Raw genomic sequence first — 18,481 nt, forward strand, 5'->3', positions numbered from 1 at the left:
TTCATGGATGCGTAGGGTATATCCGGCTGAACCCTGTATGTGCTACAAACACAGGTGGCACAAATCTCAGAGTTCATCACTCCTAATAGGCTTCTTGGAGCAGCATTACAGGGACCACAGCAGTGATTTTGTGCCTTCTGAAAAGCATTTAAATCAGATGCCTTTACCATATCGCCAAGGCATATTCCTACTTTACTTCAAAAAGGCAGAGAAGTTTCTAAGCCCTTTCTGTAGATGCTGTAGGTCAGCTGAATGCCTTGGTAAGATTCCAAACATGTTGGTATATAACTTGGTGTACTGGAAGAGATTCACCAAGAAAACCTTGATGATACTCCAGCAAGAAGGCAGGTGGGTTTTGAAATTCCTAGAGAGCCTCCTGGACCTGCCATGGAAAGGTTAGCTGGGCTCAGTAGCTCAGGGAATTTCCCAGGTATTTGTCCAGGAGAAATGGAACTTCTCTGCACTTCCAGTAATGGGAGGGGCCTTTTTGGACAGCTTCGGTGCCAGCTTCTTTCAGGGAGCCTAGAAGCAATGCCTCCAAAGTGATAACATCTGCTTGGATTGGGCGAGTTTTAGAAGGATTAATGTCTCACTCTTACATCAGGTGAAGAGGTCACAAGCTGTGCACAGTGAACCCCTCATGTGGGCTTGGGCTGTGCTAACTCCCCATTGGCCTGATTCCTAAAGTGACAAGATTCTCCCAATGAAATGTGGCACTTTGGTTTTCTAGTGCTTTCCAAAGCATCCTGGGCCAATATTCCCTGTGGGTTAGCAGAGCATCTTCACTTAACAAGTTAGTCCAAGGCGTCTAGAAGAAAACAAACAGTACATAGATGCAGACTAAATACAGCTTGCAGGTTATGTCCAGTGCTCTATCTAGAGGCAGACTCATAGCAAACCTTTCTAGATTTCAGGATGTCTCTGTTTGCATCTACACTTTTCTACTCCCTTTCTGTCCTACCCCAAATGCATGTTGAAGGCAGTGCCTTGAATGTGGCAACTGCAACACCAAGACATGTGCTGGTGCCTGATATACCATCACCATTGATGCTACACCACCAAAAGATTTAAACTATAGCCATCATCAGGCTAGTGAAACCGTGAGAAGAATAATCAAGCTCTTTCCTACCTATTTTAAAGTGTGAAACCTGCAAGCTGATGAGAGCAGTAAAACTCCTTGACAACCAAACCTGTTTTGATTTTCTTTTCCCTCACCAGCATGTAAGTGCAATCCACAAGGGTCGCTGAATGCCAACTGTAGTAAACTGGGGGGCCAGTGTCAGTGCAAAGCCAACGTTGTGGGACGCTGCTGTGACACCTGCTCTGCAGGCAGCTATGGCTTCGGCTTCCATGGCTGCTACGGTGAGTGCCTTGCAGCCAGCACCACTACCAGTACCACTAGCTGGCTCTTCACACATACCCCAATTTTAGGGCTTTGAATCCCAGATTATGTGTGAAGCAATATAAAAAACGTTTCTGTAACAAATTTTCCATCCCTGCTGCCTTTGAGCAGGGTCAGCAATGAGATGGGCTGGCAGGAACGCTTTAAGGACGCAGCTTTGCTTTCGGTGTTTTCCAGCATGCGAGTGCCACCCGCAAGGCTCACTGAGCACACTGTGTGACCAGGTGACGGGGCAGTGCTCCTGCCGCCGGGAGGTGGACGGCCAGCGCTGCAGCCGCTGCCTGGCTGGGTACTTTGGATTTCCCCACTGCCGTCCTTGCCCTTGTAATGGCCATGCGGAGCTGTGCGACCCTCTGACCGGAGAGTGCCTCAACTGCCGCGGGTTTACCGCTGGAAGCCACTGTGAAAGGTCAGTTGACGGGCAGCACTGCAAAGCTCCACCAGACACTGGTGGTCTCCAAAATGCCTGTGTAGCTGGGTGCCTACAAATGCATCCATGACCTTAACAGGAAACATGTATCTAAACCAGGATGAAACTGGCCTTGGCTGCTGAATGTTAGGTATCTATTTCTTTGGCAAATGCATGTGGGAATGTATATTCCCGATGCATGTGGGTGGACTGCAGGCAGGGCAGGCACCCAGCATTGCAGCAGGCTACCTGCAAGAAGGCATTTTAGACATGGATTCCATTGCACCATGTACTTGGAGACATGCACAAAGCACTGTGTGTGGGATAAACTGACTCCTACCAGGTTCCAAGTTGCCAGCTTTCAAATTTAAGATTCAGCACAAGGCTAGCCAAGAGGCTGAATATTGTGCTGAATACTCACTTTAATACCTGCAATTGCCTCTAAGGAGTTTAAGTAAATATGCCCTCTTTGCTGGTCGTATTAGTTCCATATCACCAGTAAATTACTTTTCCCACATGTTCCAGCTCCATTCAGAACACTGCTCCTCCTTTTTATTTTGTAGACTGGCAGCAGTATTGCAGTTCAACATGGACATTGAAATTAAGTTTGTTTAGTTTGGTTTGGCTGGACTGTACCTTGTCATTCATTTTTAAGAGGATTTCTTCATGAAACCTGTTGAGCTTTTTGGGCAGTGCTTTTAGACAGTGCAGTCTTTGGCTGTTCTATTTGTAGATGGCAAACAGATTAAAAATGTGAAACTTAAACACTTTTTGCCCTGTGGCTTTGCAGGATCTCCAGACCCCAGGGGGAGGATAATTAGATAGACAAGTCTTTTAGCCTTGCCTGTATACATATGGAGAACTGTGTTCCCATTTGTCATAGGAAAACAAATCAAAGACTGAAGATGCTTCAGAAGCCTCTGCATTGCTTTTGCTGCAGCTGCAGGACTATGGGGGGTTTGGAGGCAGAGGCAGTGGTGGTGGGCAGGGTGGCTGAGCCCCCAGGGAGCCCTGAAAGCCCTCACCAGTTTGAGTAACAGCCCAGCCACCTGCCTTGAACGAGCCATTACCCCAGGTTTGCAGAATATGTCAGACAGAGCAGGACTCAATACATATGTTGCATCTAAAATATGCAGTATTCTCTGACTACTCTTAAGGAATCATTGCTTTTTTTGCCTGTGTCAGCACCTTTTATTGTCATGCCAACCACTCTATGTGTGTGGAAATAGATGAATATATGTGCTAATAGGTAAATATACAGATTCTTTACATTTACAGATTCTTTAGCTGCCTATGCAGAGCATGTGTGACATGCCATATCATGATAATTTAGATTAAAATTGTTCCAGAGTAGGTGAAAAATTTTAAAAACATTTATTGATAGGAAAGCATACATCTTTTTCTTTTTGCTTTAGATTTTGAGAATGCAGCTCTGATTTTACATTTTAGAACACCTTTGAATCTTGATATATGTCTACCAATTGATGGAGATAACATTACAATGATCTGGAATACTAATTTCAAAATATACATATAAATTGATTCACCTGCATGAAACACCTGACAGTTTTTCCTCCTTGTGTTGTCTGCTTTGGCAGGTGCATGGATGGCTATTATGGAAATCCTCTGGATGGAGAACCTTGCCATCCATGCATGTGCCCAGGGGCACCTACAAGCAATAGGTATTTTGCACGTTCCTGTTACCAGGACTCCCAGTCTGCACAGCTTGTCTGTAATTGTCTCGAGGGATATTCAGGTACAAAGCAAAATAAGGTTTCAATACTACTAAATTAATGTAAGAGAAAAAAAAGGTCATCCTCCACCTGTCATGTGTTCAGAAATGATGATGAGGTAATGCTAAAAAAACAGCTAAGAAGAGTTAGCACTCAAGTTTACCGAAATTATGTGGGTAAGTTCTGATGAGGAAGAATGGGAATTGTGCAGTTAGTGTTTTAAAAAGGGATTCATGTATGTGGATACAGTGAAGTCATTCATCATTCTCATGTCACTCTGTGGAAATCTCCTCCTTTCCAGGGGCATTACATTAATCTGGTGGGGAGGTGTGGGGAGATCTGCAGTTGTTTGTTACTTCTGAAAAGAAGCATTGGAAGCCCAAATGGGAATGATTAGGGCATCAAAAAGAGCTGATAAGATTTCCTAATCAGAGAAAGTCTTTCTCCACATAAAGGAAACTCTTTATGCCTTAAAGTGACTGCTTCATGGTTCAAATGGTCACTTTAGAAATGGGGTTTCTATTCTCAGCTGTCTCAAATGCAGATATTTTTGCAGTAAACTGATTCCTCATTTCCTAAGATCTTGTTGACTTAGCTTGAATTCCTGAAGGAAAGCTGAAGATATTTTGCTTCCCTTAGGCATTAGGAAGATCTCCTCTGATGGAAGCAAAGCTTAGTGGGAAGCACTGCTGAAAATTAAACCAATGCTGTCATCTTTACTTAGGGAAGATTCCTTTATAAGTCAAGAGTGGTTTTGCTCTAGTAATTGCTGTAGAGCCAAAATGATTCGTGTTGGTGCTCACCCAGGGGACTTCTGTCCTCACAAATCACTGCACTCCTAAGTTTTGGACTTTATTGCTCCCGCTCCTTTCCAGCAAGACTCTTGGTCACCTTTGTAGCAGTGGTCTCACTTTCTCTGAGATTGAGAAAGGCTCTGGGTCCTGAGGAGCACAGTGAAGGAACAGAGTCCTTGGCTGAGGGTGAGCCAGTGGATGTAGTTCCAGAAGCACCAGTCTGCCCAGAATGGTTTCTGAGATGCAGAGGTAGCACCCAAATCAGGGCAGGCATTGAGACAGAATGCAGAAATAGGTGTAATGCCAGCAATCAAAGACAGAGCATCAGCGCTCATCTGAACTCCTGGGTATTCCCCAGCCTCCAATGCTGCTATTGGAGTGAAGGGCCAAGGAAAAACCTGCAAATATGGCTAACTACTGTCATTGAATGGACTTTGATGGAAAAAGATGTTTGGAGGTGTTGTGTGATGGAGCACCTATTTGCTCTTACTGAAAGGGCTTCCTTGGTATAAGCAGCTTGGGATGAGAAGGGTGTATTTCCATCAGATTTCAGTGGGGAAGATATAAGTTAAACTGATCAGAGGATTAAAGGGCAATGGTCTCAAACATGTGGATATTTTGCACTGGAAATGTGCGTTTGAACAGATAGTCTGAATCTTTTAATAATATTACTGGAAATTATATGTTTCACTTGAATTACCATCAGCCAGCAAAATTTTCACCTTCCTCTGGCAGGCAATCAGTGTGACGAGTGTCCTAGTGGGTTCTATAAAAATCCCAGCAGCCCTGGGCTTGACTGTGCACCATGTCCCTGCAATAACAACATTGATTTGACAGACCCAGAGTCCTGTAACAGGGTCACCGGGGAATGCACCAAGTGTTTACACAACACCCGTGGAGCAAACTGCCAGTTCTGCAAGCCAGGTTATTTTGGCTCAGCCCTCAATCAAAGCTGTCAAAGTAAGTAAAAGCACTGCAAGTCTGTTTTACTACCAAGAGAATGTTTTTAAAAAATAGACTATAGGAAAAGTCTAGACCTTGGAGGGAGGACAAAAATAAAGCAGAGAAACAGAGCAAAATATAAGAATCACAAATCTATTTCTTCATTTGCTAAATATAAATATATCAGTGATACAAATAACTTAACATGGCATCTATTAAATTCTTCATCATCCAAGTCTCACTATATCTCATAGTGAATATCACTCCTAGGAAATACTCATTTATGAAATGAAAACAGTACTCTCTGTTAGAAAAATAAATGTGCATTCAGCTTATTCAGGAAGTAATCAAAAGTAAAGGAATCAGTGATAATTGTTTATCCATGTTTCTGGCTGATGCCAACTAAACTCAGTTAGAGCTCATTTAACCAGATGATCTCTTGCTGAACTTCCTACCTTAGCATTTGTTTTCATTATGTGCCTAAAGTAAGAGCATTCAGTCAGTTTAATGGATTTCATGAGGACATGTCAGTAACTCAGCACTTTGAACAGAAGAGTGGTAGTGTAGGGAAAAGCAAGGCACAAGCTTCTTCCCAATTTTTCTCTGTACTCATTTTCACAGATGTGCCTGACTGAGGATTTAATTTTTATGGCCAAGATAATTTCAAGTATAGTCAAGAAACTGTTTTTCTGGGAATCTCTAAAATACATTCCAAGCCCATCCCTCATTCATTCTTGGAAAATGTCTGTTAGAAATTGTTAAGCAAAAACTTTTGGCTCCTCACAAGGAAGGCTTCTTATCTTACTTGGCTTACTGGGGATTCCCATGCTAGATAATGCCTACTGTAAATCAACTTATCCTTATCCAACATATTTAACATTGCATTCTAATAAGATTCAAAATTCACTGAGCCTTCATTTTTTGTGCCTGTATTAAAAGTGTTGAACATTCACAGTAAGTTTTCTCGAAGCCATATATAAATTATTACAGAAAGACAGGTAATGTGTATGAGGTTAAACATGTTCAAAGTCACTTAAAATACAGCTACAGCGTGGGCTTTATATCCAGTTCTGATTGTCCATCAGCTGTCTGTATTACTGTCTGCTGTTGTAATTGTCCTTCTTTTTCCAGGCTGCACATGCAATCTGGCAGGTGTTCACCCTGCCATGTGCCCGGGAGGGGACGCAGCCTGCCTGTGTGACCCAGCCACAGGAGCTTGTCCTTGCCTGCCCAATGTGCTGGGTGCCACATGTGACCAGTGTGTCTCTGGCTACTGGGACCTGGCTAGCGGGAAAGGATGTCAGACCTGTGACTGTGATCCAAAAAACTCCCAAAGCAACCAGTGCAACCAGGCAAGAAAATTACTCTGCTTTCCAGAAACCAGGGTGCTGGTGTTTTGACATGGAGAAGTATCGATCCTCTTATAAATGAGGATGGGTTTTTTGTTATATTCCCTGGAAACAAAAAATTCTTTGGACGTCTGTAGTTGGTGCAATCACACTGTGAGTCATTAAATCCAAAGTCTTGTTCTGATAATGTGGCTTTGTAGCTTGCAACAATTTCTCAGGCATGTTGCTTCTTTGTCAAGTGGATCTTAGAAATACTTTGTAAAAAAATGTCACAAGAAAAAACTGCCTCATAAATATGCATATAGGGAAGAAGAAAATCCAAGCTTGCACCCAAGAGTCTTATGACTATTAAGTCTTATGTGTTTATTTTCAAAAAGTAGCAGCCGTGGCCATTACATTAATCATGCCTCATCTATTGTACTGCTAGAGTACCTTTTCTCATATTTAATTCCTGTGCACATTTTAGGGCTAAAATGTAGAAAAAATTAAACAGTGTTTCAGACTAGAGAGGTGAAATTGTGGTCCCATGGAGTCAATAGCAATTTCGCCATTGACTTCAGAGCACCAGGAGCTTAACCTAAAGTCTTTGCAGATGTGTTTGCACATTTTTCTTTCAATATGCTCTCTGTTTGTTCCAGTTTATTCAGTAGAATTATTATTTTTTATAGCAAATTTAGTTCTTGACCTCAAAGAACTACTAGCAGTTATCAAAGTTGTAATTCCCTGGAGTTTAATTTAATTGCTGATTTACAGAATAATCATTCTAGGGCAATGTGCATAATATACCCTCAAGATTTTCAGCTGAAATAGATATATCATGTAGTTTAAAGCTGAAATGTTAAGATGAGTACTTAGATCCAGCAAAAATAAAAAATAAGTCTGTTTTGCAAAGGAAAAGAATCAGATCATAGTCAGAGGATGAGTTCTCTATCAGCATCAGTAGACTGGATTGTACAAAATCTCTGACATCAGTGAAGTAAAGTAAAGCCATTTCTCAGAGTGCATTTTGTTTTCAGGACCTTCAGGAAGTAGACAGGAAAGTTGGGCCAATATTGTGTAAACCATAGTGTTCAAAGACTGTGGGCGAGCAGTGTTGCCACAGTCCTTGTACAGCTGAAATAATGTATATCCAGCCCTATGGCTCTGCTGGAAGTTACTCAAACCTGTCTTTACAGCTTACAGGCCAGTGTCCATGTAAGCCAGGTTACAGTGGAAGATGCTGTAATGAATGTGAGGAAAACTACTTTGGCAATCCCCAGATGTACTGTGTTTGTAAGTATTATTAAATGGGACAACTGGATTAGAAACTGCCTTGACATAAATGCTTACCTTTTATATTCACAGGGGAGACAGGGCATGCATGTAGAGAAACAGCCTTTCATATGTTTGTGTGTATGAGATGGACAAGCGTTTATATTATTTATCTACATTGTTGTTTCAATGGTTAAGATGGAAGTCAGAGATGAAGAAGAGCCACTACTGTGCAGTCCACCTTGCTCTAACTCAAACACTGGTTTCCTTTTAATATCTTGAAATGCACCTTTTTCATGCATTAATCCTACAGAAAAGGAACAACTGGATGTAACCTGCTGTTCCTTTCTTGCAGCATGTGAGTGTAACCTGGAGGGGACCCGCCAGCCCACATGTGACAAAGCCACTGGCATGTGTAACTGCCGTGCTGGTGTCACCGGCCGGCTCTGCGACCAGTGCGGCCGCGGCTTTGAGAAGGACTTTCCCTCCTGCCGTCGGTGTCATCTCTGTTTTGATCAGTGGGACACTGAAATTGCTGCTCTTGCTCAGACTGTGCAGGGGTTAATGAGGTTTGCAGCAAAGCTGGAAGATAAAGGAGGACGAATGCCCAGCTGTGATATGCGCTTCAAAGCTTTTGAAGATGCCATTTCTGAAACTGAACACATTTTGAGACATCCTGTCCTTTCACTGGAGGCCCTTTCAGGCATCAGGGATTTTCAGAGCTACCTTCAGTAAGGGCTAGGTTGCTCCTGAAAAAATCCCTTAGCTGAGAAACTGTCTTTCCCCAAACTCCACCAGCCATCCCTACATATCAAGTCCTACTTCTGATCAGCATACAGATGCTGGTCTAGTAAATCACTGTTTTCAATAGATCTGAGACCAAAATAATCCTTAATATAAGCCTAACCCATACAGACATATACTTAAATGCTGACATTTTTTAGTTCATACTGAGGGCTTTCTAAATAAGCCATAATATTTAATGTTTCCGCATATTTATAAATGTATCTCTTGCCCTCTAAAATATTGTGTAACTCAGTTCTAGTTTAAGAACAATTTGGTCTGACTTATGCATAACTGTCTTTTCCCCTTCAGACAAAAAGTTGCACAGATGGATCCCCTTCACAGTTTTCCCTTTGAGTTTCCTGACCTTAACAAGGGCATAGAAGATATTGGAGAAGAAGCTGATCTAGTTTTTGGACTTCTACAACAGAAAATACATCTGCACCAAAGTTTTCAGTACTTGAACTTAAAAGGTAAGCCAGCAATGAAATAAAATGGGTGGACATTTTCCCTGAAATTTTGGAATGCTTTCTCATCACTAAACCATACAACATTTCATAGATCCCTAGATTTTATGTTCCTATGGTAGCACAAAATTGTTGACACTAACAACATTTTATATTGACTTTCCAAATTCTCTTTTATCTTAAAATGATGTGATTTCTAGCATCCCAAATTTCAGATGCATGTGTCAGGGTCACATCAGTCAGAAGTCTCATAAATCCAAATGCTTACATAAGGATATAAAAGAAACCCTGTTTCACAGTACAGACTCACATGCAATAGAACAGCAAAGGATTCCCCCACCACGTTTGACTCCCCTTGCTCATAGGGGTACTTAAAGAATGTTGTACAGGAAAGGTTTATTTAATTAAACCATAGTATCATAGTGCAGCTTCTTAGTGTTCCCATGGGAAGATGACTTTATGAAGATGACTTTATGTGGGACAGAAGTAGTTCTCTATCATCAAATATGTGAAAGCAGAACTGAGCTCCCTGGCATTTTTGAAATAATTACACCCTCTGTGCTTGAGCTAAGTGCAGTCTCCATCAGCTGCTAATAGCTGTAATGATGATGTCCAACACTAATTTCTGGAGAAAAATGGGGATATATCAGGCAGGGATCTTGAACAGATGCTAGACCACCCACAATGGCAGGAGATAGTCAGCAGAATCCTCTCCAAAGAGATGGCTGCCAAGATACAAACCTCCAGAAGACAGAGTGCTCACCACAGAAGACAAAAGCTACAAGCAATACTGCTCCCACTTACAATTCCTCTGTGTTTCATTCAGGCAAGTTTTGTGGGTTTAAAAAACAAAAAACAAAAGCAAACAAAAAACAACAACAAAACCCACAAAAAACAACAAAAAACCCCAAACCAAAACAAAATATTAAAAAAAAAAAAAAGGAGAAGCCAACAAAATGCAAAGTGGAGGGAATGGAAGAGGGGAAAAGAGGGATTTACTAAGATTTAGGGCTCCCTTGCCATGTTGTACTTGGCAGCCCCCTGAGGCACCTCCTTGTCTCAGGTCCCTCTGCAAGCAGCCAGCACAGCTCTCCCAGGCTCTGCTTCTCAATTCAACTGAGCCTTGCACAAACTGAGAAAGGAAGAAAGGCAAAGAAACAACAAATCCCAGGGAGGTCAGTGGATGCAGAGCTGAAACATCCATGGTGCTCTTTGGTCACATTCCAAACCCACTTCATCTTTTGGCCTCTGGATAGATAAACAGCCTATAAAAAGCACATGGGAGTGTGGGGAGGGGAAGACCTTGAATTGAAGATACATTTCCTATCAAGGCCACAAATATTCATGGGTTCTGCTACCAAGCACAAAAATAACATTTACCTCAAGATAATCAGCTTTTCTGATACCCAGGAGAGAGACTGGCTCCTCACTCCATCTTCATTTTGGAACAGCAGCATATCCTATATATGTCTCTGTCTGCTTTTTCCTTTACTTTTTGCTGGGGTAGAGCAGGATATGGCTACATACACCACATCCTGCACTTGTGCTCTAGACACACACAGGGAACGAGCTCCTGCCTATGTCTCTTTGCAGAGGATCAAGAGTTGTATGCCTTCCTCACAGGCATACATGACCTGGAAACATCAATATCTAATGATAAATTAAAACCATTGGAAAAAAAAAGACACAAGTGTCCTTAAAAGAATTTTGCAGTCTATGAGAGCTCATTAAATTATGGCTTTCTCACATTGGCCCTGGCTTTGCAGCCAGGTACAGCAATGCAGTGAGAGAAGCTTCCTAGGCTGCTGTAAATCATCCCTGGGCTAAGACACTGTGTTTAATGTAGAGGAACTTGGAATCTCTATAGCTCCATCAAAAACCAAATGTGGAAAATGCATTAAGGCCTCTTAATGGAGAGCTTAACCACTGTGAAATATTCCTACAATGGAATTGTTGCACAGAAAGAAGTGTCTGGCTTAGATGTGGAGTTACAGCAGTCTCTTGCCAGGTATTTTGAACTAAGGGCTAACTTTAAACTGTATATTGTTTCCAATAATTACAAGATAAATAAATATCCCTGATTCCACATGATAACTAACCATTATTCAGCTTCAGTCAAAGTACAGCCAAGGGCTTTAGAGCCTGAACCAAAGCACACAGGATTTGAGTGTCTTGTCTTCAACTAGTAACTGTGTCAGTTACCAGCACAAGGAGAGATGTCAATCAGAGACCTCTAATGCTTTTTCACTGCTGACACATCAATTCTGGCTCTGGACATATTTCTGCCTAGGAATGTGGGGACAAATCTAGGCTCTATGGGAAACCTTGACAGCAGCAGTAACAGCTTTAAATTATGTGTGTTGCAAAGGGGCTGAATCCTTTTCTCAGACTACTAATCTGCAAAAAATGTAATATTCTCCAACCCTTTTGAGCCTACTTAAGGAAAAGCTGTCACTAACCAAACAAAGATTCCTGCTGGAAAGCATTTTTTGCCTGGCCTATAAGCTCATTGTGGAAATGCTTTTTTTTTAATTCATCAGTCCTGAAAGTGGATTTTCCAGAGACAAAAAATGCCTCATATATTCCCACTTGTACTGTAAATTTTGGTCTCAATCTAGCAGAACACTTAATTCTTGGGTGCTATGCTGAACAGGAAGGACAGATGCTGTCCTGACTCACAATCAGGGAGCTGATCATTTAATGACAACTGGCAGAAGCAGTTTTTCTGCCTAAAACATAATAAAAGTCAGGAGCTTCTATCCAATCAAGAATGGCAGCAATGCATAAGCTACTGATGAATGCAGATCAGTAACAGTTAGTGTCAATAATGGGATCTCCTTCACACTTTTGTCTATTCTGTTGCCTTCTCAAACACCTTGGCATTCTATGGATGACATAGGACCCACCATATTTTCATCTAGTTCAGCAGGTTTTATGAGCATAAATAACTATTTCTATTTGGCAACTGAATAAGTAAAGGATTAAAATGCTTGGCTGAGGAAATGATAGTTCCTGTTCTTTCCCACTGTCCCAAATCAAACACCAGTAAATTACTTGTCACTTGGCAATTGTCCAGGATTCAAGTAGATGCACAAACTGAATGCAACCAATTGCAGTTGGTACTAAACCCTATTTCTGTTGGTGCAGAGGCCATCAGCAACATTAGGAAACACTCTGAGGTATCATTGCTGGCAGAACAGAAGACCAGGGGGACAACCCCTGTTGTAAGACACTCAGAGAAGACCAGGAACGATGCACTTGCTATGTTGGACCATCAGGTCTTAAATGCAAGCAGTGTGCTGCAACAGCTCAAAATGATCAAAAGCCCTGCCATCCAAAACTTGAATGAAAAGGTAGGCTCTGTAGATTTTGAATGAAATCTAAAAAAACAACAAAAAAACCCAACCCAACACCCCTCCCCCCACCCCCCCGCCCCCCCCCCCCCACAAAAAAAAAAGCTTTTTTTGATGTTGTAGTAGATTTTATTTTAAAATGTGCTTACATGCATTTTTAAGTCTGGAAAATGTCACTTTCTTGCCACAGCCATGCAATCCCATTAAAAACAACTGCACTTCTCAGCTGTAGTTATTTTCAACCTTTTGGAAGCCATTGTTCCCAGCACAAGGAACTGTTTAAGCACTCTCTAGTCTCAAGAGGATATCAGGGTAATTTCAGAAAGATTAATGCAAACCTCCTCTGTGAGTAAGTTAACCTAAGCAGTGACTTTGTCCTGGAGTGGATAGGGAGTGCTCACATATCCTTTGTGTCACCTCTGGGAAAGAAGGGGATTTCTGTTCTGCAGGGCAGCAGTAAATACCTGGTAGTAATAATTAATGACAAATCTGGAAGAGCTCATCCACCTAAGACTTTAGGTTCCATATCTGTGTCAAAATACACGGAGGTCTAGACGTAGCACCTTGTTCTGTTAGAAGTTACCTGGATCCTTTAGAAGAAGACATTGATCCATGGTCTGGATATAATTAGGGAACAGTTTCAGCCCTTTTGCTCAAGAAGAGTGAAGCAAGGGTCTTCGTGCAACACATGGAGCCTAACAAATGGCTCCTGCAAGGATGCTCAGAGTCATGGGCTGCCATTGCATCCTTCAAATCAGGGGAGAGGGACCTGTAACTAGCAGTGATAGCCATCTTTATAAGGACCAGATGCTGTGTCTTAGGGACAATCCCCTCCTATATTCAATGTTCATATGCTATCAAACATCTTCCTTCCTTCAGGAATGTATCTCAGACCCCCAGAGGAGTTCTGACATAAGCATCTTCATTATTGCAGATCTGTGGTGTTCCAGGAGACCAGCCATGTGCCACAGCAGCCTGTGGGGGAGCTTTGTGCCAGGACAGTCATGGACTAAGGCAGTGTGGAGGCCCAGACTGCACTGGAGCTCTTCCTCTCTCCTCTGAGGCCTTCAGGAAAGCTGAGGAGACTGCTGTGTTGCTAAATAACTTCACTACTCAGCTACAGGAACCTGAGAATCAGGTGCTGTATATCAAATCTACATTTGTTCAGTAAAATGGATGGAGGATGAGATTTAGGAGGTTACAAATCTGCAAAATCTCACCTGCTCTTTGGACAAAGAGCAGTGACATAGTGATGGAGTCTGTCCCAACATCATAGACCTATCATGATTCAGTACCAGGTGCCAGCCCCACCAAAGGATTGGCTTTATCTAGATCTTCTTCCTCACAGCTTCTAAGATTTCATAAGTCATGGTGCCCTGTGTCTATGGGAATCAGTGGAGTCAGGCTAGTATTGTCTATATTTTTACTGGGAAGGATTTAAATGGCACCATTTGTCAGTAGCCTGACATGGTTATTGCAGTGGGATTACTGCTGTGCATGGCATTCAGCTCTATTTATCAACTTCATACTACTCTTATGGTTGCCAATAAATTACTTCTGAAAATAATTTCAAGATGAAGCTTTTCTTCCCCCAGTAATGTTTAGGAGGGCATCAATTAGTTGACTATACTGCACAGTAGCAGTGAAAAATAATTCAAGCAAAGTGTGCCAAAGAAAAAAACCAGACAAATCCCAAAGCACCAGTAAGGAGTTTGTTCTTAACAGTCAGAGATGATGCCTGTTACAGTTATAGACAAAGCACATTTTTCAGCAGAAATTACATTCTGCTGTGGCTTTGTTCTGTTGCTGCAGGATGCCTGGGCATCCATTTCCTCTTTTTAAAATGCACATGATACTGCATCCCAGCCAGCAGGGAAATTGGGGCACCGCCCTGGGGCCCCAGGACATGGAGAGGCGGCAGCCAAAGGCATCTGCCGAGCCGGGGAGCGCCAGCCAGGCTGCTGGGACATCGCCTTTGGTGCGCACAAACCTCAGGCACTTCCGTGATAATATGAGTGAACTATTCTGAGACATGTCAGAAATAAAAACATCAGCATTTTTCTCGTTGCATGGGGAAAGGCAAAATCTCTTCCCTCTGCAGACCACAGATGTACCCGGGCCACTCTTGAAGGCAAAGCCCCTACCAAAGTAAAATACTGTTGGAATTTGATAATTAATCTGAAGTTCTCACTTAAATTATCAAGAACATTAATTTAGTGGTGAAATATAACTTTCAAAGACAAGCCTTGAACTGTACCTTCCTTGTGTCCTCTTCAAGTGTTTTTTTAACAGCAAGTCCAATATGAAATGACAAATGAAATTACATCTTCTGTGATCAGATCTGAATCTTATAAGACTGCTTTGATTTGAATGCGATCAATGACAAGCTACCGTACTACAATGACTGTCAGTACTCTTTTTTTAGAAACAGAAGGGAGCTGTGGTTTAGCAGTGGTTGCAGAGAGAAAAAAATACTTGATTTAGGCTTTTTCTGAGGCCAGATGAAGACCAAGATGTAGCAGCTTCTGGTGTTCCCCAAGGGGACTCCTACTACTTTTCAAAGCCACATCAAATGATTCCAGCTGAGGCTTGGATCAAAATTACCTTTGTGTTAGAGCCCAGCTTGCAAAGCAATGACAGATAACCTGCAGGAAATGGCACTGCTGTTTCTAATAATATTTCCAGGTTGAAAGCATTAGAAAAATGGCAGAAGACAGCAAACTGAAAGGCTCACGATTTAATGGGCAACTGGAGATGGCTATGAGTCAAATTGAAGCTGATGGAGAGATCACTAAGGGGCTCATCCGAAAAGTGAAAGACTTCTTGTTAGGTAAATATGTGCTGTTCTTTAGACTAATTTTTCATAAATATATTCCAATATAATGCAGCATGATAGACAGACAGATGATCTAGCTGTATATGTATGAGATTTCTTATCTACCTCTTGAGCTGTGTAAACTTTTTCTAGCGCTTCTTTCTTCCAGGTGACAGTACTTTGTATCAATTTTACAATATATCTGTTACATTCTGATTATCATCTTTTATTACCGTGTTTAATTTGAAGTAACTCCTGCTGTTCTTGGTTTATCTGAGTAAAGGACTACTAAGATAATTTCACACAATATATAATGGCCAGGCATGTCCAATGCATCCTCAAATTGTTATTCCACCCCCTTCCTCCAGGTCCATAAATAGAGGCTCTCGGTAGGGAGCGTGGGAATTAGGACACATCCCACTCCATCATCTCCATAAAGCTGTAACTCAAAGAATGAAAGGATTCTGGTAGAACTTTACCGCTCTCATAATTAAAAAAAAAACAACCGTATATACCCTAAAAATTTTCCACTCTTGGGATTGCAGAAAAATGCTGCAGGAAACAGGTCCTAAAGTTTTTAACCATATGCACATCAAAGGGTTCTAATGTGGTAGGATTTTCTTTAATCTCTTCAGTGCAGCTGATCTCATAAATTTCTATGGGTTGCAGTCTTTGACATTCATACCTCTACATCCAAATGGGAGCAAGGGCAGAAGACAGAGGACTTATTTTGTTCAGAAAAATTTACATTATTTTATTGAATTGAAAGATTTAGGTCCATTTAATTTCTTAAGAGTCTCAAACTTTTATTGATAGCACTGAAAATTCTATCTTTCACTCTTTCTTCGTTTCTTAGTAGACATTCAGCATTCATTAACAATTATAAAAGAATTTTTTCAAATCTTTGTTTTATTAATTGAAGTTTAAGAACAGGAACAGCTGAAAAGCATACGGTTACATTAAATCTGCTGTAGTCAACATTGATGTGAATGGTGATTTTGGATGAATATATGGCTACAGAAAATAACTCTCAGAAATGCACCACTGTTTGCACACTAAATATCTTCTATTTAAATCCTGCTGAATTAAATTACTCTGGAGATTAACACAACCATTTAATATATCTCAACTGCTTTATCACACAAGGTCTTGTCTATAAATGGAAGTGAGCAGAAAACAAAACTGATGATGTGACTTCTCAAGGCATTGACTACTCTAACTGTGTGTGCTTCTGCCTCTTAGCAAAGAGCTAGGACAAGCTCATTTGTAATGGGAATTGTCAAAATATGTTTTTTTCTGTTGTAAATTCTCATTCTATGCAAGTCTGACCCAAGTTCCCTCTGCAGCTTAGCCTTTCTCATTAACCAGCAAAGGAACCACTTTCTCAATATTGTGGCAACTCCAGGGAAGGGATTACACCCACTGGCCAGCTTGGAAATCTCCATTCACACCCCAGCCTCACCAGCACCTCTTTGATCTATGGGCCAAGGGAGAAATGGGCTCTGACACATCTAGCTGTGCTGGGCACCGATTTAAAACCCTCCATGGCCTCTGTCCTACATCAGAATTTTAATAACTTAGTTCAAAGTGGGTTCAAATCCTCATTTCAGCCAGTTCTGACAACACTAACAGCAATACCTGGAAGCATAATATTAAATTACAAAATTTTGGGGATAATTCTCTTACCCCCTTGCTGTGCCTGTCAGCTTTATTCTCCCACATAACTCAAAGGGTAGGCAGCCATAATGACCATTTACTGGGAGGAAGGAGCTACTTCAGGATACTCACAGCTCCATTTCTGTTGCAGATGAGAGTGCACCTCCAGAAGACATTGAGAAGGTGGCAAATTATGTTCTACAAATAAACCTTCCCCTGACTCCTCAAGAGCTCACACACATGCTTGACAAACTCCAAAGCATTATGAACCACTGTGAGAAGTACAAATTGAATAATAAGAGAAACATAAAAAGGGAGGATGCTCAGACGCTGCTGGTGAAGGCACAAGAAGCTGAGTAAGTAGAGTATTCTCAAACTGGTGTGGCAGCTCCAGCTGGGGTGGCACTGTGCACAGTAGGACTGCTCCATACCCCTGGCAGTGTCCCAATAACACTGGAAGGAGAGCTCAGATGGAGATTTCACCTTGCCTTTTCCACAGGGCCTTTCCAGCAGGAAGGAGCCATAGCTGCTTGTGCTGCAGGAGCCAACATGCTGAAAGGAAGCAGCTCCTGACAGCTCTGGCTCCTCTTCCTGCTGAGTCAGAGAGGCCAAAGCAGCTACTTAATTCCACCTTGGAGCTGGTGGAGCATTACATATGGCTTACTGGGTGGTTTGAATAAGGGTGAGAAAGACCCAACAAGAGAAAATACATGTTCATCTATAAGTCTTCCCTACTAGCAGTGCACCACCAGGCAGCCAGTGGCATAGAACTTCACCCTGAGTACAGCAACTCAGGTGCTCCCCGACAAAGTCCTTTTCTGAGGTTTTGCTTTACCAATTTACTACAATTTTAATGGTTGTTTTTGGACTTGAGGAAACATTCCTGCATGACATCATGGGTGCATTTCAAACATGTTCTTGTTTTGGTCACCACACCATGATATGACACACACCTCCTTTTTTCCATTTTAGCAAAGCAGCTAAAGCTCTTCTGCCAGTGGAAGAAATTAATAATAAATTAAAAAATGTTGTGAAGTCTCAAGGGCACTCCAAAAACACCATTATGAAGTTAAATGAAGAGATACGAGTCATCAGAACACAAATCTCTCAGGTATCTTGCTGAAAATATTTTAATTTATTTGCTATATTTATTAGAAAGAGACACTTCATTCTGAAGTTTCCTTAATATAAACTTAAAGAAATAAAACCAGAAAGTGGCACAGATATGACACCAATTTGATACTGCTTAAGGGTCTCTTAATCCATTGACAGTCCCTCATTACCACGTTCCACAAGCTGGATGGACATTGCATAAGGAATCACAGCCTTCAATTGCTCTGTTTTAGGCTGAGAACCAAGTGAACCAGACAAACGATAAACTAAATGACTTGTCAGCCAAACAGACTGAGATGGAAGATGAAAGTGCCACATGGCAGGCAAAAATGCTGATGAACAAGAATCAAGCTAAAAAGGCAAGAGCAGAGGCAGAAGCAGCTCACAAGCGAGCCCAGAATATTGATAATGTAA

At 41.6% G+C, this 18,481-nt stretch overlaps 1 protein-coding gene across 2 annotated transcripts in view; it reads left to right on the forward strand.

Annotated features, from left to right (window-relative positions):
• LAMB4 (laminin subunit beta 4) overlaps window positions 1-18,481 on the forward strand; it is a 40,335-nt gene that overhangs the window by 18,919 nt on the left and 2,935 nt on the right. For both annotated transcript variants that reach the window (XM_088055110.1, XM_088055111.1), the window contains exons 19-32: window positions 1,219-1,362; window positions 1,580-1,811; window positions 3,410-3,567; window positions 5,074-5,298; window positions 6,412-6,632; window positions 7,805-7,901; window positions 8,236-8,611; window positions 8,976-9,136; window positions 12,278-12,483; window positions 13,418-13,621; window positions 15,169-15,313; window positions 17,106-17,310; window positions 17,927-18,065; window positions 18,301-18,477. In XM_088055110.1, coding sequence (XP_087911236.1) covers window positions 1,219-1,362; window positions 1,580-1,811; window positions 3,410-3,567; window positions 5,074-5,298; window positions 6,412-6,632; window positions 7,805-7,901; window positions 8,236-8,611; window positions 8,976-9,136; window positions 12,278-12,483; window positions 13,418-13,621; window positions 15,169-15,313; window positions 17,106-17,310; window positions 17,927-18,065; window positions 18,301-18,477 — 2,690 coding nt within the window. The remainder of the gene's footprint in view (window positions 1-1,218; window positions 1,363-1,579; window positions 1,812-3,409; window positions 3,568-5,073; window positions 5,299-6,411; window positions 6,633-7,804; window positions 7,902-8,235; window positions 8,612-8,975; window positions 9,137-12,277; window positions 12,484-13,417; window positions 13,622-15,168; window positions 15,314-17,105; window positions 17,311-17,926; window positions 18,066-18,300; window positions 18,478-18,481) is intronic.

This window comes from Pseudopodoces humilis, chromosome 5 (assembly GCF_049639895.1).
Source record: "Pseudopodoces humilis isolate 2021_Gansu_Grassland_sample_001 chromosome 5, ASM4963989v1, whole genome shotgun sequence".
Classification (NCBI taxonomy): Eukaryota; Metazoa; Chordata; class Aves; order Passeriformes; family Paridae; genus Pseudopodoces; species Pseudopodoces humilis.